The sequence below is a fragment of the Eucalyptus grandis genome, chromosome 10 (assembly GCF_016545825.1).
Source record: "Eucalyptus grandis isolate ANBG69807.140 chromosome 10, ASM1654582v1, whole genome shotgun sequence".
In the NCBI taxonomy this organism is placed as follows: domain Eukaryota; kingdom Viridiplantae; phylum Streptophyta; class Magnoliopsida; order Myrtales; family Myrtaceae; genus Eucalyptus; species Eucalyptus grandis.
In genome coordinates, this window is record NC_052621.1 from 32812588 (window position 1) to 32835980 (window position 23393).

Here is a 23393-nt window from a genome sequence, read left to right on the forward strand (position 1 = left end):
CAATTGAAATCTATTGCGGGCGATTGACATCTGAGGTTGCAAGACCTTAGGTGGCCACTGGAGACCACCTGTGAAGGCCGCTTGGGGGGGGGGTTGAGGGTCGCGTGACCCAAGCGAAGGCTGCTTGAGGTCGCGTAACCTCAGCGAGGGTTGCCTAGTTGCATGACTCTCACAACCCCTCACGGAGGTCATACGACCCAAATTGGTTGCCCCTTGCGAAGGTTGCATGACTTAGATTTGGATTGCTACGACTTGGGGGCAATCATGAGACCCAGATCGCACAATGCTGTGATTCGCAAAGGTAGTGGCCACCCAGATTGGCGGCCCCCCTTGGAGGTTGCGCGACTCAGATCCCATAACCCATCACTACGGTAGCGACGACCTAGATTGGTGACCTCAACGGAAAAGATGAACGGTGTTATATAATGAGGGCAAAAAAAGAAAAAAAAAAAAAGAGGTAGTGAGGATAGTTTCAAAAGAAAAAATTATACTATCCTAGCCTTGGGCATGTCAAGAAAGTTGAAAATTCAATCCAGTCTAGGACCTACCTCAGGCTTTCAGCCTTTTGAAGACTGGCCTTTGCAAAATGGGGTTTCAAAAAAATTTACCAAATACCCGCAACTAGTCCAAGGGACTTTGGACGCTCAAAGTGACTTAGGAAAGCCATTCCCAATCGCACCTGGTCCTTGAGTTGCTACTACTTGCAGCCTGGAGGACGTGAACTCCTCGCCGTACTTTATGAGGCTGGAGACAATCATGAGAAGAAAGCACCAAGGGCCCAGAGCCTGTCAACGCCTCCAAGACATGCCCACCGTTTGGACGACGAGTCTGAGAAAATGCCTCAACCAGAGCTCGGTGTCCTCGAGGGCGTAGGCCGTGATGGTGTCTGGACCCCTCAGGCGCAGCAGCAGAAACGGGCCCAGAACGCGGTCATCTAGGTGTTCAGGTCCAGCCCCTTGGCAGCAGCACCGAGGTCGCACTGCAGTTGCTTGAGCCGGGCCACAATCTTGCTGAGTGCCTAGATTGCGACCATGTGCGTAGTGAAGTCGCATAGCAATTTTAATTGAAAATCATTAACATGGACACTTATATTTCTATAGTATAGACAATAATTTTTGATAATATTTTAATTTTTTTTATTTCTTATTTTTTTTTTATTTCTTTGTTTTTTTGTTTTTTGTTATTTTTAAACAACTCTAGCCAAAGAGGGCCAGCAACCCTTGCTTGGACTAGACAAGGGCCTTAATGCTCTTGCTTACTAGAGGTGAGGGCCATACTTAAGTTCCATATTCTTGGATCAGCTAGACAATCATTTTCAATGCCCGATAAGATAATTAATTCAACTTTATTTTAAAGTTATATTTTGGTCTGTGTTAGTTGACAGATAAAGTACACACATGTTCCCTCCTAAATGGGGTCGAATGATAAATAAATATTGTTGGAGATGATTAGTATAGATTCTTTGTATCTCCTTGGATCCTTATCGTCTTTAACAAAATATTTGTGGCATTAAAAGTCAAGCTTGAAGGGTCCACATCACCTCATGCTTCGTTTCAGTGATCCAAACGGGGGGAATGGTCCAGCCTAAGGACCTTAAAGAAAGGCCCCGGAATTGGAACTCCCTCCGGGTTATCAAGGGTATAGTTCCCGCTGGAGTTCCCGCGCACAACACCTAGGAAACTAAGTGGGGAACTCCGCCAGTGATCCCGTGAAGCCCACGCGGTAACCAACCCGTTCACGGTTCAGGGAAATGACCTTTCCTCAGCTTATTAACCACGTTTTCGTATGCGCGTGTTACACGCTTTGCTTTGTCATTTTATGGCCCTTTTTGTTCGTAATCGTTGACGGCCAAGGACACATGTTTCCTACCTAAATGGGGTTGAACAGTTAATCATTCCGTAAATGATAATTAGGAGATTTTGTCAATATCTCCTCTTGTGTTGCTTTGTCATTTTGTGCCCCCTTTTTTTTCGCTTTTGTTGACAGACAAGGACGTTCTCCTCCTAGATGGTTTTGAATGGTTAATTAAGATAATTACAGAAAATCTAGAGATTTTCCGCATCATTGTTCTTTATACTATGAGGAAATGAGGACTGTCATGATTATCTCTGATAACAAATTTAGCATCAAAAGTCCAGCTTTTATGGGATTAGGATTTTCTTTTATCTGTCCTACTTTAAATCTTTTTTCTCGAATTTTAGTCCGTCTCTTTGCAAACCATATAAGTCAAACCTAAAACTAGACATTCTTACTCCACCTGATTTCTTTACCATCGGGTCTCGTGTTACGAACCATTAAGGTTTGCTCTAGTGGTCATCCTTCCTGTATATAAAGGAGAGGTAGGGAGTTAAATTCTCCACATATTTCAATAGGGATATTTGGTTTTAGGTATGAGATTCGATTATCATGCTTCATAAAAAAGATAGGGCAAAAATTTGAAAGTGACTTAAGAATTAAAATATGACTGATAAAAAAAAAGAAAAAGAAGAAACAATCTCGTGCCCTATAGATGGGGTTAGTTGAGTGGGTATTATGCTTTCCTTTTCAACATGCATATGCTTTACGTGAGTATCACTAGTCTCACTAGTCTTTTCAGCAATTTAATTGTAAAGTCAAGGTTTAAGGGTCCATGCGAGTAGGTACTTTGTTTCCTTTCCCAAATGCAAATTCTCCACCTAACTTTGTCTTCACATGTGCTTGTAAAGGAGACACAAAATATGTCAGGATTATCTCTAACAACAAATTTACAAGGCAAACCAGAAAAATCACAGGTGGAACAATAAAATCGAATATATTTTTTTAGGGAAAACCTAGATATATAAGATAAGTTTCATATTCAAAAGTTCACTAATTATTTTGGTGCATGTTTATTTTAAAATATAAAAAATTAAATATTTCCATAGACCCTAAATTTTATTTCTAAATGCGCATGAAAATGCTTTAGTAATATATTTTCACTTCGGTATTATACCATTTGTTGCTTCATGAAATCAACTACTAATCAATCGTAGAAGAATTTTACAACATTTCATTTGAGCTATTCATTGCATTAGTGCTCATAACATGACTCCCAATTTAGGCACAGTATAAAGGTTTTGGTCTTATAAAATGGAAGTTTAATTCTCTATGATCAATATACTTTCGATTAAGTCACGTGTGTTGGAGAAATCCTCATGAAAAGTTTTGAAGTTGACAAAACGTATCCTTCAGTCTAGTCTGAAAGTCTGCAGACTCTGTCAGTTAAAGTCTGAAGACTTCCGGACAGCCAGACTCAAGACTCAAAGTCTATCCTCATTGACAGTCTCTAATCCGTTGAAGAAAGGTTATCCAGAACTGAATGATTTGTTCAGGATTTAACCTTATCATCTGGAGAAGATCTCGTGGCTGGAGAAGACGTATCAGAATCCTTTGATTGATCAAGATTGATTCAATGACTGAAGATTCGATGATTGTCTAAGTATTATTGGAAGGTTCTACTTATGGAAACCGAGATCCTGATTGTATGGGCGAACAGATTGATGGGCTATCAACACGTTCCTTTAATAGCTTGAACAATCTTCCTAATTGATTCGTCCAACGGGTAGATTGGAGGAATTCCTTTGGTAAGTGCCAACGGGTATGATGGCATAAAGGAGTATATAAGGAAGTCGTTCTTATTTGTTTGAGGTGTGCGCGATAGAAGAATTCCAAAGTCCGAAGCTCCTATTTGTTTAGATAAATCTCTTGAGCGAATACTTGTATACAAAAGAGAGTCTATATTTGTGAGAGACCTTGAGGAGGTGTGGTAGAACATCTACTTTGTGGAATCAAGGCAAAGCTGTGCTGTAACTTCTCTTTTGATCATAGTGAAATCCAGCCGATGGGGTCGGTGCGGAAGAGTGGACGTAGGCTTGGAATAAGCCGAACCACTATAAATCCTGTGTTTAATTTTCTCTTCCTTACTCTCTTTACCTCGATCGTATTTCAATTTGTTAAGAATTGCTTCTGTATTCAAGAAAAATTGTTTGTGCGCCTATTCACCCCCCCTCTAGGTGTTTATACTAGTTATATCAATTGGTATCAGAGCCTGTGTACTTACTTTATTTGAAGTGTTTTACTTCATAGTAAAAGATCCATGGCTAGTATGCTAGCACCAGGGCTGATGGAAGGGCAAAGCAATACCAGACCACCTTACTTTGATGGAAAGGATTACAACATCGGAAGAACAAGATGAAAGCTTTCCTACGATCAAAGGATCCTCGGAATGGGACGTTGTAGAAAAGGAATTACTCCTACCTTTGCATCGTCTCGAAAGAGGAAAAGATACTTGAAGAATCCAAAGTGGAATGTCTCGGGAAGAAATAACCAAGAGACAAACACTCGATGCAAAAGCAATTTACTCCTTATATTGTGCTTTATCACCAACGAGTATAATAGAATATCTTCTTGTGGTACAGCAAAAGAAGTTTGGGACAGATTGCATATCACCTATGAAGGAACAGATCGAGTGAAGGAATCAAGAATCAACATTCTTCTTGGTCAATATGAAGCCTTTAGAATGAAACCAGGAGAATCAATATCTGACATATTTAGTCGTTTTACATATATTGTGAATGGTCTTGAAAATCAAGGTCAACCAACTTCTGATCCCATGAAGGTAAACAAGCTACTGCGTGGACTCTCCAAGGATTGGAATCACATAAAGACTTCGATAAGAGAGACGCAGAGAATTATGCCACTATCTGTTGATGAGCTGATTGGAACTCTTCAGTCCTATGAAGTGGAAATGATCAGTGAAGATGAAGATCCAAGAGGTAAGAAATCCATTGCATTAAAATCAAATGATGATTCTGATGTTACAGATTCTGAAGATGATATGGACGATGAGGAGCTTGCTCTCATGATAAGAAGATTCAGAAAACTAAATAGAAAAGGAAGAAGGTTCAACTCAAAGAAACAAGGCTTTCAAAGACAGCGAGACCAAGTCTCGTTGATGATGAGGAACCAAATAAAGATGTAGTCTGCTTTGAATGCAAGAAAAAGGGACACATCGGACCAAACTGTCCTCTTCGAAGAAGAAGAGAGGAAAAGCTGAAAAATTTCGAAAAGCTCTCAAAGCTGAAACCGGAGTGATGCGAGTGTGAAGAAAGTGATAATGAATATGCAAATCTATGTCGATGGCACGATCGACTCGGACTGGATCGGACTCGGGATCGGACTCGACAGTGAATTTGAGGCAAGTAATTTTAAAATTCCTGTCAAGGTTTCTAAATATATTGATGAACTATGCTTTAGTCTTAAGACTTCTCTCAAAAGTATTTCCAAACTGAAAAAAGAAAACTCCGCTCTAAAACAAAAGGAAAATGTTTTAACAGAAAGAGTTAAAAGTCTAGACTCGTATGTTTCCAATCTTAGAGAAAATGAAGGAAATCTTTTAAAAGAAAATGCTTTCTTAAAAACAGACTTATCAAATATATCAAAGAAATTTTCTATAGGGTCTGAAAAACTTGAGAAAATTCTTTCAAAGACAAAGACCTTACTTCAATAAGTCCGGTCTAGGTATGATAGAAGAAACAATTCCATTGATTGATTTTCCTAAAGTAAAAGAAAGAATTAAGAAAAGGCTTTCGAGTGAGGTTTACAAAAATCACTTCAAGAAAGTCTTTGTAAAACCTGTAGGTAGAAATGCTCTCAGATGTTCTAAGTGCAACAAGAAGGATCACTTTGAAAAAGAGTGTCCTATGGTATGGAAACCTATTAAGAGAGTATGGGCTAATACTGTTTATCTTACTAACACCAAAGGACCCAAGAAAATTTGGGTACCAAAAAAAGCTTGAGACTCTTTATTAAATGCAGGTCTCCATCAAGAAACAGGTAAAGTGGTATCTTGACAGCGGATGCTCAAGACACATGACAGGAGACTCAAATTGCTTTATAAAGCTTGCTCAAGTAAATGGTGGAAAAGTTTCATTCGGAGGAAACAACAAAGGAAGTATTGTGGGATTTGGAACCGTGAAAATTGGAACTCTCACAATAAGTAATGTTTCCTTAGTGGAAGGACTCAATTACAATCTTCTCATCATTAGTCAATTGTGTGATACTGGTTTCAAGATCTTCTTTCAAGAAGGAACATGTTCTGGAATCAGTAAAGACTCTACTCAATCTTTTCTGGGTCGAAGACATGGAAACATCTATCTTCTGGATGTGAAACCAAATGAATCGCAATGTCTTATCTCAATTCAAGACGAAGCAAGCTTATGGCACAAAAAGCTTGGTCATGTCAACATGAAGCAATTAGCCAAAATCTCATCAAAGCAGCTTGTTCGAGGTCTACCCAAATTGCCATACCAAAAGACTGATTCATGCACTCCATGTATTCTGGGAAAGCAGGTAAGAAATTCATTTAAACCAATAAATTATGTCTCTACTAATCATGTACTACAGTTGTTGCATATGGATCTCTTCGGACCAACCAGAACTCAGAGTATTGGGGGTAAGAAGTATTGCCTAGTAATTGTTGATGATTACTCCCGTTTTACTTGGGTATATTTCCTTTCAAGTAAGTCCGAAACCTTTTCGTATTTTGAAAAATTTGCTAAAAAGGTTCAAAATGAAAAGGGATGTATAATCTCTTGTATAAAAACAGATCATGGAAGTGAATTTGAAAATCAAGATTTTACAAAATTCTGTGATGAATCTGGCTGTAAACATGTGTTTTCCTCTCCATATACTCCTCAGCAAAATGGAGTTGTGGAAAGAAAGAACAGATCTCTTCAAGAAATGGCTAGAACTCTTCTTGAAAGTAAAATTTCTTCTCGATTTTGGGCTGAAGCTGTTTCAACAGCTTGCTATATCATCAATAGAGTCTTCTTAAGATCTATTCTTCAGAAAACCCCTCATGAGTTATTCAAAGAAAAGAAGCCTATTGTTTCATACTTTCATGTATTTGGTTGCAAATGTTTTATATTGAAAAATGCAAAAGATCGAGTTGGTAAGTTTGAAGAAAGATCAGATGAAGGTATCTTCCTTGGATATTCTACTTCAAGCAAAGCTTACAGAGTCTATAACAAGAAGAGTCGATCGTAGAGGAGTCAATGAATGTCAAATTTCAAGACTCAACGCAAGATGAATCAAGTCGAGACTCATCAAGAAGAGTCCGAACTCGCTCCCTGCACCCTCCAAAGTCTACAACTCAAGAAGCATCTCGGACTCACGGAAAACCAGCATCGGGTTGTTAGTGAAGATCCAAATAAAGAAAGAAATCATCAACCGAGACAAATCAACAAGTAAGCTGGAAGCATAAGTCCGGTCATCCCAAAGATCTTATAATCGGCGAAATGAATGAAGGAATTCGCACAGATCCAAAAGGCGAGAAGAGTCTAGTCTTTGTGGCTCTTGTTTATGAAATTGAACCAAAGAGCATAGAAGAAGCTTTATCTGATGAAAGCTGGATTGAAGCTATGCAAGAAGAGCTCAGACAGTTCAGCGTAAATGATGTCTGGGAATTGACATCCAAACCAAAAGGTAAAACTGTTATTGGAGCCAAATGGGTGTTCAGGAACAAGATGAACGAGAAAGGGAAAGTCGTACGAAATAAAGCAAGACTCGTGGCCAAGGGATATACGCAAGAAGAAGGAATAGACTATGATGAGACTTACGCTCCAGTGGCAAGGTTAGAAGCTATTCGACTATTACTTGCGTTTGCTTGTTATAAGAATTTCAGGTTATTCCAAATGGACGTCAAAAGCGCCTTCCTAAATGGATTTATCCATGAGGAAGTTTATGTGGAACAACCGCCAAGGTTTGAAGACCCAAAGAAGCCAAACTCAGTCTTCAGACTGAAAAAGGCTTTGTATGGTTTAAAGCAAGCACCTCGGGCTTGGTACGACAGGTTAAGTAATTTCCTATTACAAAATGGTTTTGTCAAAGGTAAAGTAGATACGACTTTATTTATCAAGAAGGAAAACAAAAGTTTCTTACTTGTTCAAATATATGTGGATGATATCATTTTTGGATCTTCTAATGAAAGTCTCAGGCAAGAAATTTTCAAAGTCTATGCGGGATGAGTTTGAAATGAGTATGATGGGAGAATTAACATTCTTTCTTGGTCTTCAAATAAAACAATTGAAGGAAGGAACTTTTATTTTTCAAGAAAAATATGTTAATGATCTTGTCAAAAGGTTTGGACTGGAAAATTGCAAAAAGATCGACATACCAATGTCAAGTTCTTTAAAGATAGACAAAGATGAAGAAGGGAAGAAAGTTGATCAAAAGCTGTACAGGAGCATTATTGGATCACTTCTTTATCTTACTGCTTCTAGACCTGATATTTTGTTGAGTGTTTGCATCTCGTGCTAGGTTTCAATCGGATCCTAGAGAATCTCATCTCGGTGCTGCGAAACGCATCATCAAATACGTCGCTTCATCATCAAGCATCGGTCTTTGGTATCCTAAGAAGGAGACTTTAAACTTCTGGGATATTCGAGACACGATCTGGGCGGTTGCGAGTTGATAGAAAGAGCACTTCGAGGAACTTGCCGTTGCTTGGAAGCGAACAGTGTCTTGGTTTTCAAGGAAACAAAAATCTTGTGTCTCTTTCAACAACGAAGCGAGTATGTAGCTCTTGGAAGCTGTTGTTCGCAAATTCTATGGATAAAACAACAGCTAAGAGATTTTAAAATTGAAGACTCATGCACGGAGATTAATTGCGACAACACCAGCGCTATCAACCTCACCAAAAATCCAATTCTCCACTCAAGAGCAAAGCATATAGAGATTCGACATCACTTTATTAGAGATCATGTTCAAAATGGAGATGTTTCAATTCAATTTGTTGACTCAAAGAATCAACTGGCTGATATACTCACAAAGCCTTTGGAGAAAAATCAATTTGAGTCTATACGGACCAGACTCAACATTTTGAGGTATGAGGATATCAAAGTCTAAAGACCTTCAGACTTAGGCTTACAAGACTTTATCTACAGTCTTGGCTCGACCTTCAGATTGTAAGTCTTTCTCTCTCCAATCTTATCTTGAAAATGTACGATCATCAGACTTTGTTTAAATTGTTGCTATATTTAATTACCGTAAATATTGCAACGATTCATTTTCAAAAGGGAAGTTATTTTTGAAATAGCTATTTTTACGGATAAAGACAGTTATTTTGAAAAGGCATATTTTTATTTCCTTTGTGACGATTCGTTTACTCTTCTTTTTAACCGAACGAGCACTATCGATTTCTCTTCACTTTTCTATTCACTTTACTCTAAAAAACCCTAGAAAGCATCGATCCTCCACTTCCGTTTGTCTCTTTCGCTCAATCTTCAAAAAGTTGTCATCTTTTCTGGGAAAGTCAAGCAAGGACTCTTCCATTCACTGAGAAAGATGTCGTCTTCGCAAAAGTCCTCAAGAATCGCAAGCAGGGGACCACAGAGAATGAGTGAAGGGCCTACTCACTTCGATCTTACGGAAGATGAAGTTTCTCCAGATCAGCAACCGAGCCCACAACATTCTCAGCGGCGTCATTCTTCACCATCTAGTCCTCAAGGCGTTGTTCAACGGGAAGAAATCATCGAGGAAGCGGACCCGTAAGAACTCAAAAGCACGCTTTTATCTACAAGCTATATCGTGCTTTAAAAGGAATTCGTACTCCTTTGAAATATGTTGATGATTTTGTTAAAGAAAAAGGATATAGGAACGAATATATCTTTTCGAAAAGAATGGAAAGTTTGGGAATCGCTCGTAAATGGGTGGCCGAGGAAACCCTTGCGAATATCCCAAGTGATCCTCGTGATGGGGGCCAAATCGTAGATGGGAATGATGATGACAACTGTTCAGTCTATTTCAACCGAAAATGGGTATTGCGGCTGAAATTCAAGGAAAAATGGGTGATTTGTTCAGATCAAAGGAACAAAAGGATCTGTACTCGAAATTGCTTAAGCGTGGGGTAATAAACCATAGGAGTGTGGACTTTGATTTTCTGGATGCTGTGAAAGTGAACTTGAGGGAAAAGTTCAGTTATCTTCAACTTGAAAAGTTCTGTTCCGACTCAACTGAGGCTTATGCTGAATTGACTGCATATTTCTATTCAAATCTTAGCTTTTTAGATGCGAACAGATTTTCTTTCAGCGTCAAAGAACAAGACTATGTTGTGGATATGAATATGCTGGCAGATGTGTTAGAAGTTGAGAGAGGGAGATATCAACCGATTAAGGTTTCCATTGCTCGGGCCACACTTGAACTGGTGAAAGACAGGAGAACAGAAGAGAAGATCACCTACTCAAGGATGAATGCATTCAACATCTTGCTTCACAAAACTGTGATTAATTGCCTTCGGCCGAAATCAACTTCCAAAACGATGTTTCAAGCTCGAGGCAAAGCGATGTATGCCATCCTCTCGTTGGAAGAAGTTTTCTCTCCTCATACTTGTCATGTTTCACATGTATAGAGCATGATGAAGGACAGAGGTCAACTCCCTTACCCAAGCCTTGTTACGAAGTTATTCGGACATCGAATATTCAGCCTCCGCAAATCTTTTGTGTTCGATCATGCGATCATATGGTGGTAGGACTGAAAATGGTGACCAAAATGCGTCCGAAGGAACCGAGCAAGGAATTGTAGAAATTCAAGGAGAAGACTCTGCCAAGTCTCATCAACTCTCTTCTGCTGCTAAGAGAAAAGGGAAGGAGCCCATGGCTGCTCCATCAAAGAAAAGAAGAGCTCTCCTCGTTGAGGATGAAGATGATGACGACGACATCACCATCTCTGCAATGGCATTGAAGAACTTAAGTCGTCTGTTCCACGTAAAGATTCGAAACAAAAGACGAAAGAAGCGAGGAGAAAGAAGAAGAAGAAAGAGAAGCAAAGGAGAAGGAAGATGAAGAAAGAGAAACAGAGCAAGAAGCAGAGCAAGAAAGACCTGAAGAAGAAAGAAGAGAAGGAGAACCTGAAGGAATCTCTTCTCCACCTGTAGGCATAGAAACAGGGGGAGATCAGGAGAAAGGAGTGACATCCTCATATCGAGATGAAAGTGAAGGAGTCAGTCACTCGCCTGCAGACCCAGAAGATGTTTATGCATCTCAATTTCCAGAGGAAGGTCATGAAGCTTCATCGCCAAACCTGCGAGATTATGCTGATCCACCATCGTTTGCTTTTACTCCATCGAACGAGCGAAGCAAGTACTCGGGACCGATAATGGAGCAGATTTTCGCAGAATCATGGATATTCTCTTGGAGATGAAAGGTCAGATTTATGCCTTGGGATGCGAAGTTCAAAGCTTGAAGAATGAAAGTCAAGCTTCTTCCTGTTCATTGAATGATAAGATGCAAGCCCTCTCTATTCAGAATCAGGCCAATGCCAAGAGTGAGGAGGTTGTACAGTTTGAAGGAAGACTTTAAGAGGCTGGAAGGCATCGTTCAGTCTATGGAAGATATCCAGCTTGTCCGTGTTCCCAAGCATTCTTAAACTTCATCTCATCCTTTTTAATGATGACAAAAAGGGGGAGAGATGCAAGATTTGATTCAAAAACTCTTTTCATTCATTAAACTTTTTGTTGGACTAATTTGAGGTTTATGGTTTGAACTCGTTTGACCGTGTTTTGTGTCTCGGATAAGAACCGCCTAGACTTGGATTTGACTTGACTGCTTCTATTTATCAATATTTATATCTTATGAATGGCTTAATCATATATTGGACTAACTTATTTTCTGTGGTTGCAGAATCTAGTGTTATTCTATTAGCCATTTATTTCAATAAGATATGCATATGTGTTTGAGAAATGTTTTGTAGGTCAAAGTTATCCAAATCTGCAGGAAGGTTTTGTCACCATCAAAAATGGGGAGATTGTTGGAGAAATCCTCATGAAAAGTTTTGAAGTTGACAAAACGTATCCTTCGATCTAGTCGAAAGTCTGCGGACTCGTCGCTAAAGTCGAAGACTTCCGGACAGCCGACTCAAGACTCAAAGTCTATCCTCATTGTGAGTCTCTAATCCGTTGAAGAAAGGTTATCCCGTAACTGAATGATTTGTTCAGGATTTAACCTTATCATCCGGAGAAGATCTCGTGGCTGGAGAAGACGTATCGAATCCTTTGATTGATCAAGATTGATTCAATGACTGAAGATTCGATGATTGTCTAAGTATTATTGGAAGGTTCTACTTATGGAAACCGAGATCCTGATTGTATGGGCGAACAGGATTGATGGGCTATCAACACGTTCCTTTAATAGCTCGAACAATCTTCCTAATTGATTCTGTCCAACGGGTAGATTGGAGGAATTCCTTTGGTAAGTGCCAACGGGTATGATGGCATAAAGGAGTATATAAGGAAGTCGTTCTTAGCTGTTTGAGGTGTGCACGATAGAAGAATTCCAAAGTCTGAAGCTCCTATTTGTTTAGATAAATCTCTTGAGCGAATACTTGTATACAAAAGAGAGTCTATATTTGTGAGAGACCTTGAGGAGGTGTGGTAGAACATCTACACTGTGGAATCAAGGCAAAGCTGTGCTGTAACTTCTCTTTTGATCATAGTGAAATCCAGCCGATGGGCTATCAGTGCGGAAGAGTGGACGTAGGCTTGGAATAAGCCGAACCACTATAAATCCTGTGTTTAATTTTCTCTTCCTTACTCTCTTTACCTCGATCGTATTTCAATCTGTTAAGAATTGCTTCCGTATTCAAGAAAAATTGTTTGTGCGCCTATTCACCCCCCCTCTAGGTGTTTATACTAGTTATATCAACGTGGCCGAACAGAAAAATTATCAAAAAATTTATAAACTTATTGAATTTTTATTAATTCAGTCATAAGCCTTCCTAAATTCTTTCACGTTTTGCCAATTGACTCAATCTAGCCAATTTTAGTTAGAAATCGTTGATATGGTGCTAGTCATCCTATGTGACATTGGCGGCGTTATTGTAAACAATTTTTAATAATATTTTAGTAGTTTTTTGAATGGTTATTACTTCTTCTTCTTTTTAATGTTTCTAGCTTATGAGGGCCATGACGCCCTTGCCAAGCCTAGGCGAGGGCCCAAGGCCCTTGTCCAAATCCTAAATAGAATATTAACAAATATGATGACATCCACAATGACCGTGAGTACTAAAAGACTTAATTAGAAATTTCACGTTAGTTGACGGACAATGACACATATGTTCCCGCCAGAATGGGGTTGCATGATTATTTAATATTGTTCGAGATGATTAGGATAGATTTGTCTTATCTCCTTGGATCCTAATTATCTCTAACAAAAGATTTGGGTGGCGTTGAAAGTCAGGTTTGAAAGGACCATATCACCTCACGGTTCATTCATTGATCCCCCTGGAGGAAGACCTTTCCTCAGCTTATTAACCACGTTCTTGTATGTGCGTGTTACACATTTTGCTTTGTCATTTTATGGCCCTTTCTGTTCGTAATCGTTGACGGCCGAGGACACCTGTTTCCTCCTAAATGGGGTTGAAATAGTTAGTCATTCTGTAAATAATAATTAGGAGATATTCTTAATATCTCATCTTCCGTTGCTTTGTCAGTTTGTGCCCCTTTTTTTCGCATTTGTTGACGGACAAGGACGTTTTCCTCCTAAATGGTTTTGAATAGTTAATAGATATAATTACCGATAGTCTGGAGATTTTCCGCATCATTGCACTTTATCCTATAAGGAAATGAGGACCGTCATGATTTTCTCTAATAACAAATTTGGCACTGGAAGTCGAGCTTTTAAGGGAGTAGGATTTTCTTTGATTTGTCTAGTTTTAGCTCTTCTCTTTTGAAATTTTACTCAAATCTCTTTATAGAGTGAACTTGAAATTATACATTCTCATCCCACCCATTTTCTTTATCACTAAAAAAAAAAAAATCTTCATCATTAAGCCTCATGCCTAGTGGATGGCATTAGTTGAGTGGGTACCTTCTTCTTCTTTTCTTTTCAACATGCATGTGCTTCACGTGACTATCACTAGTCTTTTCAGCGATTTAATTATAAAGGAGATACAAAATATATCAAGATTATCTCTAATAATAAATTTGGTGGCATTAAAAGTCAAGCTTTAACGGTCCATGCGAGTGGGTACTTCATTTCCTTTCCAAAATGCAAATTCTCCACCTAACTTTGTCTTCACATGTGCCTGTAAACAATGTATTTCCCTTTTGGACATGGACAACATAGAGTAAAACCACGTTCAATAATTCATTTATTCATTTATTTATCAACTTTCTTGGGGCCACATTTGGACCTTCTTTATGTCTTGGTAATTATCTCATTGCGATGGGACAAGAAGACTATACGTTGATCTCAAGAGCTTTAATTGAGTATTTCAAGAGGCTAACACATCACTCCAATAAGTGTTGATAATTTCATATAGTAGTTTGCAAATTTAAGATGTTTGTAAGAAGGTAAATAGAAGTCTATAAAAGATATAAGAACTTGTTTTTGTTAGTGATGAGGGAAGTTTGTAATTTTGAAATAACATTAGGAAACTAAGTCAAATAAGAGTCGGTATATGCAAAACTAGTAAGTAACTTAATCCGAGAAAAGTTAGTAATTAGTGTAGGATTGTGTAGGTTGCTTCTTTTTCAGCATGCAAATGCTCTATGTAACTTTGTTTCACGTGTGCCTGAACCCATTTATCACTAGCCTTCTTCAGTGATTCAATTTTATTCAGTTTTATCTGATTTTACGGTGCAATCAATGAGCTCTAACGTAGGATCAATGTCTCCTGATCTGAAGAAGTTTAGTTGGGGAACACAAACATTATCTTCAAGATAATGACATTGACGCTTGTTTTAGAAAAAGTAGATGGGTTCTCGATTTAGTGGAACTACAATTGCGTTCAATAATTTTTTTATTTTTTATTTCCTATCGGATCAGTTAATTAAGAGATGTTCTTTGAAAACATCACGAGTTAGGTATAAGGCGCTCACTCACTAGACTAAAGCAACTTTCATGGGATCATCATGTCGGGTACCTTCTGTGCATTTTGATGATTATTCAGTTGCGATGGGACAGAAAGGTTATGGATTGATTTCGAGATGATTATTCGAAAGTCAGTAGTCAACAGCTTTTTTTTTGTTCTTCATAGGATAAAAAAATCTTCATTCTACAATGCCCGAAACTCCAGTACGAATAGATGAAAGCTCCAGCTTTCGGAATCTTAGCTCTATGGCATCACTAAATTCTATCTAGACATGCATGCACGTGCTTTATTGCTTTGGTTATTAAGAAGCATAATGATAAAATCTGATTTGGTGAATATATGCTCTTTTTTTCCCTATTTTCCCTTCGGTGAAGTTAAAACATTATAATGGGCATTCATTTATCTTCTTGGTTGTTGTCTTTGACGGTTATTCAGAGGATTACATGTCCAGGGTGTTTCTTTCTTATATTTACATGCTGAAAATATGGTTCCAGTATAATGATTGAAGCTCAATCTTTTTCACGTAATATATGCAGAACACCCAAATAAACATAGTTTAAACAAAGTGGGAGCTGATTATACAGTTTGACACATGGGTCACCATTTTTTACCCGTTTGGATTAGATTTAATTTGAACCTTCTTCAGACCGAACTCCTAGTTTCGAATTGTAGATACACCAGATACAGAGATGCAAGATCCTCGTCTGCAAATGATATTGTTTATTCTGTAGAACACGATGAAAAACTTAAATTGATGAATCTTCTTATATAGTTTGACAGAACAGTTCAAAGTGATTGACAAAATACACTGTGGAAATCTTGGGATATCATGCAATTTGTGTACTATGGGGTGAAAAATCTCCGGTCTTACGTAAATTCTGACTTGTTTGATATAGCTGCGCTTAAACATTAGTTATTCTATAGAGAGTCGTAACTTACATATTTCGTGATACATCATATATGTTTTCAGTTGAAACACGAGTTGGGTAAGGTAGTTTCTTAAAAACTACTATAAGGTGTTCATTAAACATGTTATAAAAGTTGTGTCTTTTTTTTTATAGCTGATGCCGTTGTGGGAAAGTAACAAGATACTACCTTGTGCCACATTCAAGCATGTAGCCAGCCACACTATATTTGGCCTGGGCGAGGTGACTATCGCTTGGCCAAGCCTCGCTTGTGGTGGATGAGGGCAACCCTTGTCCAAGTGATGCTAGCGGCCCAACCATGGTTGATGGCCAGTTATTGGTAAAAGAAAGAAAAATGAAAAAAAAAAATCGAAAAAAGAAAATACTAATATTTTTTTAAAATTTGTCCATGTTAGCGAATTCCAACTGAATCGACTGAATGGAATCACTCAGTTGTCAAAATGTGAAAAAGTTTACAACACAATTAGTAAAATTGAAAGGTTTATGATTGAATTGGTAAAAATGCAATAAATTTATAACTTTTTTGACAATTTTCCCTATGTAGAGGAGCGGTGCCCTTAGGATTGTTCGAGAGAGGTGACCTAGTCAAAATACGGGAAATCTAGTGTGGATACCATACTGGACCACTAAAACGTAAAAGGAAAAAAAAAATAACATACAACAATTGCTGCGAAATAAAGGAGGAAAAAAAAAAAAAACAGATTCCACCAGGATACTTTGTAGTTGTGAGCCGATTTCAAGATAAGGTAAGGTCAATCTCAGAGACAAACTGCAATTTATAAATTTTCGTTAAATATACTAAGCTAGCTCTTAACATTTTCCACTCACAATCCCAAAAGAGGAAAGTCATGAGACTCTGGCTGAAGTAGCATTTGCCATGAATTACAATGTAGAAAATACACACAGAGAGAGACAGGAAAGGAAGTAAATGAAGCACATAGGAGCATATGAATGCTCTTGTTTATGAGCATGAAAACATTCATTGCGGGAAGCTGATGAATCCGGGCCGACGTCAATGCTCGTCTGTTTCTCGCTGGCTCTCTTCCTGCAATGAGCAAAAAAAATTGTAATTGGCCAGCAAAGGTTAAAATTTGTTTAAAAAAGACGAGAAACTTAGAAAACTGCGGTATGCAACATCCGTGGAATTTTCATCCATTGGTTGTTTATTTCCTCTAAAATGGCATGATCTTAAATTGGACGTGGAAAAACTAATATCTATATGTGAAGATAAAATGCATGTTAATATATGAGATACAAATATAGTACTAGTAACACACATCTTTCTGTAGGTTAAAACCAGTTTTTGTTTATCAAATCTATCAATGAACAATATAAGCCTTCATTTTGCTTTGTTCTTACAGATAGGGTACGCAAGCTATGTACCATACAAAGGTCCCTTCTTCATTACTCGAGGGTTGTGAGAAATAATGTGTATCCCTCTCTAAGATGTTTTCTCTTGTTTAGCCTAAAGGACAATTAATTTTTCTCATATATTACATAGTAAAATTGCACTTTCGTTGATAAAAACAATGATGATAACAACAACAGTAATATTACTAAGACATTTTACCTCGGGTATTAACTCCTTTGCATTGACAATGTCTCTGGAAACTCCAAGACTATCATCATTGGCAAGCTTTTCCTTAACTCCCGTAAGACTGACAGTTTCCAGGCTGCCGATGGGTCGTAAGCCAGCAACTTTCGCTAGATTCTTGCATTGCCTGATTTCCAGCTCTTTGAGTTCACACATGGCGCCTTCCTCGACTACCAATTCATTTAATTCCTCGAGCATCCATAGTTTTAGGACGCAGAGTTTTGGAAAATATTCTCCGGGGCAGCACAACCTTGTGCCAGTGAACGATCGAGCCAATAACCTGAGAACAATCAAATTTTCCAGGTCCTTTAGGGCCTCCATCTGATTGCCTTCCAGTCTCGACGTCGACAAGGTAAGCGCTTTCAGATTCCTGCAACAGATTGACAAGGAGTCCGGTACAGACTGCAATGATCCGAGCAAATACAAGTTTGAAAGAGAATCGGGCCAGTTCATGTCACTCAAATCGAGCCTTGCAGGCTGGCCTAACAGGTCCCTCGATCTCAATCTCAGGGACTTGAGCCCGGTCAGTGTCGAAACAATTTCTTTCATCACCTGCACTGCTCCGGGACGGCACGTCACGCCCAGCTTCTTCAGGCCTTGCAGATTCTTCAACGCACTTATCATGGGGCTCTTATCAGTTTTTATGGACAGACCCCATAGTGTCTCGAGTTTAGTGTTTGGAGAGCATCCTGATATAATATGGAGTGGGATGGACTCATCGAACGATGCTTCACTCAGGTACAGATGTTGGAGATTCTTCGCATTCCAAATGGCGCTCGTCACTTTGGTTATGTTGGTGTGCTTCAGATCTAAGGTTTCCAGGAGCAACAGATTCCCGACTGATTCCGGAATCGAATCCAGAACCGTCCATCTCAATCCCAAGTATCTTAGGTTACACAGTATATTTCCAAAGTTCTCTGGGAGCACAGGCTTGTAAACACCCTCCAGATCAAGTACCCTCAGCAAACATGGGCCCCAGGCTAATTTAATTGATTTAAGAAGATCTTCGATCTCTCTTGCTTGCGTTCCTAGCTTACGGGTGTTAAACGATGCAAAAGACCGAAGGAATTGGACCTGGTAACCATAATGTCCTGCCGCTTTGTTTTGTGCTTGCTTCTGTTGATTCTGGGCGCTCTGCTCGGCAACGGGGTCCATGCCCCTCGATTCTTCCTCTGAGTCAGAGTCAGAGCTGGGACGGATCCGAGGAAGTCCCAATTCTTTTGCTTTTGCTAAAAAAAATTCGTGAAGAAAAGCAGGCATGCGACATGATCGGGCACTTCCATCCAGTTTCCACCGTACCGCGTGAATCAAGTTCCTGCTCTTTAATTCGTGAAAACAGTCCGCTGCGGACCGCATCTGGACCGAACCATCAGCAGCCACCTCTGCCAACAACCCCTCAGCAGCCCATTGCCCGAAAAGCCTCCTTGTGGGGACCTCAGACTCCTTAGGAAAGAGAGCCATATTGAGAACACATAGCTTCATCATGTAAGACAATTCGTCGAAGCTCAAGCGCATGACATCATCGAGGGTGGGACGTTCTCCAAGCCGATCGATGAGAGCCACCCAATTGCTCTCTTTGACAGCAGACAAAAGTCCTCCTAGCAGTGAGATCACTGGAGGAGATCGATTGCATTTGCTCAGAATTCTCTGCTCGAGGGTGGTCATCTCCGATGCTGAGTTGTCATCTCCCGGGATGCTTACCCGCAGCAATTTCTTGCACTCTTCATTGGTCATGTCGGGGAGTAATTGGAGATGAAGCGTCCAAGGGTCTGCAAACTTTTGCAATTCTGCATTCGGAGTAGTGAAAATGACTCTGCTTCCATTCATAGAGTCCACGAATGGGACCAAGAGCTTGTTGATGAGACTGCCCTCGCACAAATTATCCAAAACTATCAAGTACTTAATGTCCATCAACGATTTATGAAGCATCTCGAACAGTTGCTCCTCTTGCTTGTGTTCCAAGTCTTTCACCTGACCTTGGAGTGGTGTCAGTTTCAGTATGTCCACCAGGAGGCTCTTCATCCGGTCAGACTCCTCCCCATGGTCCGGGACACGGACCCAAGCGCGACAATCAAAGTGATGCTTGATTTTTGGCTCGCTGAAGACACTCCTCACCAGTGCGGTCTTGCCACAGGCTTGTTGGCCAACCACCGAGATCACCCGTAGGTTGGAGTCGTCATCTTTGACCAACCAGACCCGAAGACGTTCTACGTACTTGTCACGGCCCACGATATCGAACTCGACCCTCTGCCTCTTATTTTCTTGATTCCTCTTGCTCGATGACGAAGATGATGCCCTTTCAGTGCCCAGCAGGCCTTTAGCAGGAGGCCGGGATGATGTGAACTCGCTGAATAACGATCGGACTTTTGTCATGAAATCCTCAGCCATCTTTTTCCTGGCACTTCCTCGGTTCATTACCAAGAAGAACCGAACTAAACCAAACAACTTGGTGAATCGACCCTTTTGCAATTTCGACATCTGATGTCGGGACAATTTCACAAGGAATTCTTCTGCAATCTGCTCAGCTCTACGAGCCTGAAGCAGAAGCTGTTCCTCACATCTCCGAGTTTCTTGGTTGCGGTCATCGTTGACCTCAGCGTGTTTCAGGATCTCCTGGAGTTTGCTTATGGAGTCAGAGATTTGATCGGTTAATCTTTTAGAGACGATGGTGTCTTCGGGCTTGGAGAGAAGATCACGAAGTCCAAGAATCGCCGGGGAAACGGCCACCTCAGCGGCAGCCATGGGTCTGAACAGAGAAGATGCTGAAAATGAGGGACAGGTTAGTGATCTAGAAAGGCTGAGTCTCTCTCTCTCTCTCTCTCTCTGAGTCTCAAGGTTCGATATAGAGGAACAAGCAATTAGAACGTATGTGGTCCGAGACCTTTTATAAGCGTAAGAATACAAGTGAAAAAGACAAAATAAGCAATTTACTTTCCGAAAGCAAAATTGCCTAAGACTTTCATATTCATCTTTCAATTTGCTTGATTTCTTCAAAATTTGCTGAAAATCATGAATAAAAGATGTGTGGATCTATATGTCGATACAAGAATTTTTGTAAGTTTTAAGCACATTGCATTAAACAACAGTTAAGATGTGTGTGCCCCGAAATTTGAAAAAAAAGAAGGAAGTGAAAACGAAAAGTAAAAGTGATTTCAAAGAAACAAATGTCTTTGTGCATTTGGGCAGAATAATAAAGTTGATGGCCAAATAAAATTATTGTAAGTTGAAGACACAAAAGTTTGGTTAAAACCATCGAATGGGTGATACGTTGATGAATTCGGTTACATAATTATCTTTAACTACATATATCTATATATCAAAATATAAATATGTAGTGAATATATTATAACAGCGGACTTTATAGTAATTCTAAATAAGACAATTGAAGGCCCCATCCATCTACCAACGCCAATCTGGCTGTCCTTTTATTGACTACCAGCAGATATGACTGGAGCGGGACGTGGAAAAGGACGATTACCACGGGGAAAAACGTGAGTCTTTAACAAAGTCAGTATTTGTCAGCTAATTTCAAACATTTCAGGATGAGAAATGCTTAGGTAACTGTCAATTTGAGTCATAAAATTAAATAATAAATAAAAATTATTATGGGGTTTATTTCTTAAAAAAATTATGATTCACAATATGTTGTTATTCTAACAACAGTTCAAAGACTCTCATGCAGAGAAAACGCTTTTAAGATGTCAATCTCTAATTCTTTAGGGTTTAGTCAAATACTAATTTTTAAGTGTTGGAATTATTCACACTAAGGTGAAACTACATGCTCCTCTGCCAAACCAACCGTGTCATATGCATGGGGAGTGACGTGTGTGGTTCAGGGATTCTCATTTTTCACCAAGTACATATATACAATGGTGAAAAGGGATAATTTGAGCCCTTTTTAAGTTAGTGCTTTCTTTTTTTCAATAATATCCTTCGACTTTCATTTTATTGAATCAAGTACTTGAACATACATAATTATTTTAATGATGAGTTGGCACTCACTTGTCTGTTTGAGACGAGTTGTGACGCAAAAAGCTTGAGGGTCACGTTTGTTTTGAAGAATGTTATTACTCGAGGTTCAGTTGCGGCCTTCATCTTTTGGGGTTTTTTCAGACCGGAGTGGCAGAGAATTTTTCCTCTTGAAGTCAGAGGAACTTGATAAATGGAGCGACGCACGAGTACAAGGACTTGATCGGAAAAAATACGCAAGATCGGGGATGCAAAGTAGGATTTCTACCTTGTAGAATTCTAAGTACTACAGACGCAACGATGTCCAGATTTGAGTTGTAGTTATGCGTAATCCAAAAACTAGGAACAAAGATTAACTTCATCTTAAAAAATTAGATCATTTATTCACCTGTAACATGCTTTCATCTGATTTGATCTAGCAGAATTCTTCTAGTAATTCATCACCATCTTGGCCTTCTAATTTGTTCAAACAATGTAACCCGAATAGAGAACAGATTTCCCTGATTGGCAAAACTTAAGAAGTCAGCATGATTTGAGTCTGAAAATATTTCAGGCTGGGGAATATTTATTGTTTGCCAGTGGATGCGAGTTCGGAGAATTATCATTACGACGATGCATTGGCATACAGAGAGAGGATATTAATACAAACACTTGAGCCACAATTCACGCATTATTTTGGCTGTTCATCCTCTGCTGTAGGAGTGAAAACGACGCCTTTGACGCGGAGGCCGGACTTCCAATGTCCGTCAGTTTGTGTGAGGGAAAAGCTTATCTCGCCGATGGTTTTTGGTGTCGTCTCGAATTTACCGATGCTAATATGTTTCCATGTTTCCTTTTTCAATATGTCCAATCTTTCCATGCGTACTTGCCTGTTTCCATCCGGTCGTTCGAGACTGAGGTTCACCGGAATTTCCCATCCGCGGTTCTGACTGCTCATCTTCACGACGATTGTGACTTCGTACATCGTCCTAGGAGAGAGCACGATCGTTTTGCATTTCCCTTTGATCTCTAGCCAGCAAATGCGTTTTACCTCGGCAACAGGCAGATTTTCATTGCCCAGATAGCTGGAACTCAGATATATTCAAAAAAGCAAAAGGTTAGTTTACTAGCGGTAATGATGATTAGCAATAATCTCATTTTCATGTAAGCAATTCAAAGTTTTTGCGGTAGACATTACTATTCCTGTGCCGCCAAATGAACAACTTGCAGCTGAAAAAACGAGGCATATTCAGCAGCATTTTTTCAGCGGCATCAGAAAATATGCAACGCTAAAATAAATTTAGTGATATGCCAACACAAAGGTAACCATTTAGCGGCAACAAAACGTTTTTAGTCACCTACAAGTCATTTTTGTTGAGGCAAATTCATACGTCGTACCCAGACCAACCTAGATTCTTAAGCATCACGTGAAAGTTCGACTTAAAATGTAACTTGTTTAGGATAGAAGAAGCAACCATACCATGATTCCTCCTCTTTTGGCCATGTCCATTGTCTGCTATTGTCTCCAAAAGTGATCGACAAGCCCGAAGCCAGAATCATCAAGCAGTTCTTGTTGAGCTTCCTGTCCACCCAATACTTGTGCGTGTATGGCTGTGCCTGTTAGCACAAGGCTGTAATCATTGAGTGAGACATTAACAAAATCACAACAAAACTCGGCTCTCATCCAATCAGGAGCTACCGAGCTCCCATCCGGTCCCTGATGGCCTCTTTATAGATGAACTTATCATCTGCAAATATTTCCCCATTGCACAGGACATGATCTTACCTAATAATGACAAGAAACCTTTATAGCAAGATGATTGCAATTATACAAAACTTAATTTTCCTTGCGAATATTTTTTTGTCCGGTACATAACTAAGCTTATCAACTTTCGTTTAGATGCTCGAATTAGACAATTACAGAAATCAATGTACTAGAAACCTCTTGTGAGGTGTAGTTTGCTAATTTTATAGTGATAGTTTTTTCTTTGTTTTTTCTCTACTTCAGCTAAAACACGGTATCGAGCCTATCCGAAACC

At 39.3% G+C, this 23393-nt stretch overlaps 2 protein-coding genes across 2 annotated transcripts; both read right to left on the reverse strand.

Annotated features, from left to right (window-relative positions):
- Window positions 1-16579: 16579 nt before the first annotated feature.
- On the reverse strand, window positions 16580-20218 carry LOC104422915 (putative inactive disease susceptibility protein LOV1). Its single transcript, XM_039303376.1, has 2 exons — window positions 17383-20218; window positions 16580-16857 (listed from the first exon to the last, which is right to left on the reverse strand). Exons 1-2 carry the CDS (start codon window positions 20146-20148, stop codon window positions 16825-16827), a joined length of 2799 nt encoding a protein of 932 aa, XP_039159310.1. The 5' UTR covers window positions 20149-20218; the 3' UTR covers window positions 16580-16824.
- A 1647-nt stretch (window positions 20219-21865) lies between these two features.
- LOC108955661 (protein PHLOEM PROTEIN 2-LIKE A1) lies at window positions 21866-23082 on the reverse strand. Its single transcript, XM_018863757.2, has 2 exons — window positions 22835-23082; window positions 21866-22439 (listed from the first exon to the last, which is right to left on the reverse strand). The coding sequence occupies exons 1-2, from the start codon at window positions 22912-22914 to the stop codon at window positions 22046-22048; spliced, it is 474 nt and encodes a 157-aa protein (XP_018719302.2). The 5' UTR covers window positions 22915-23082; the 3' UTR covers window positions 21866-22045.
- Between the last annotated feature and the right edge of the window lie 311 nt (window positions 23083-23393).

Coding starts and splice junctions, on each gene's coding strand:
- LOC104422915 (XM_039303376.1), bottom strand. CDS start 20,148: ATGGCTGCCGCTGAGGTGGCCGTTTCCCCGGCGATTCTTGGACTTCGT. Junction 16,858..17,382: donor CAAAGGAGTTAATACCCGAG/GTAAAATGTCTT, acceptor TGCTCATTGCAG/GAAGAGAGCCAGCGAGAAAC.
- LOC108955661 (XM_018863757.2), bottom strand. CDS start 22,914: ATGATTCTGGCTTCGGGCTTGTCGATCACTTTTGGAGACAATAGCAGA. Junction 22,440..22,834: donor CCAAAAGAGGAGGAATCATG/GTATGGTTGCTT, acceptor TCTGAGTTCCAG/CTATCTGGGCAATGAAAATC.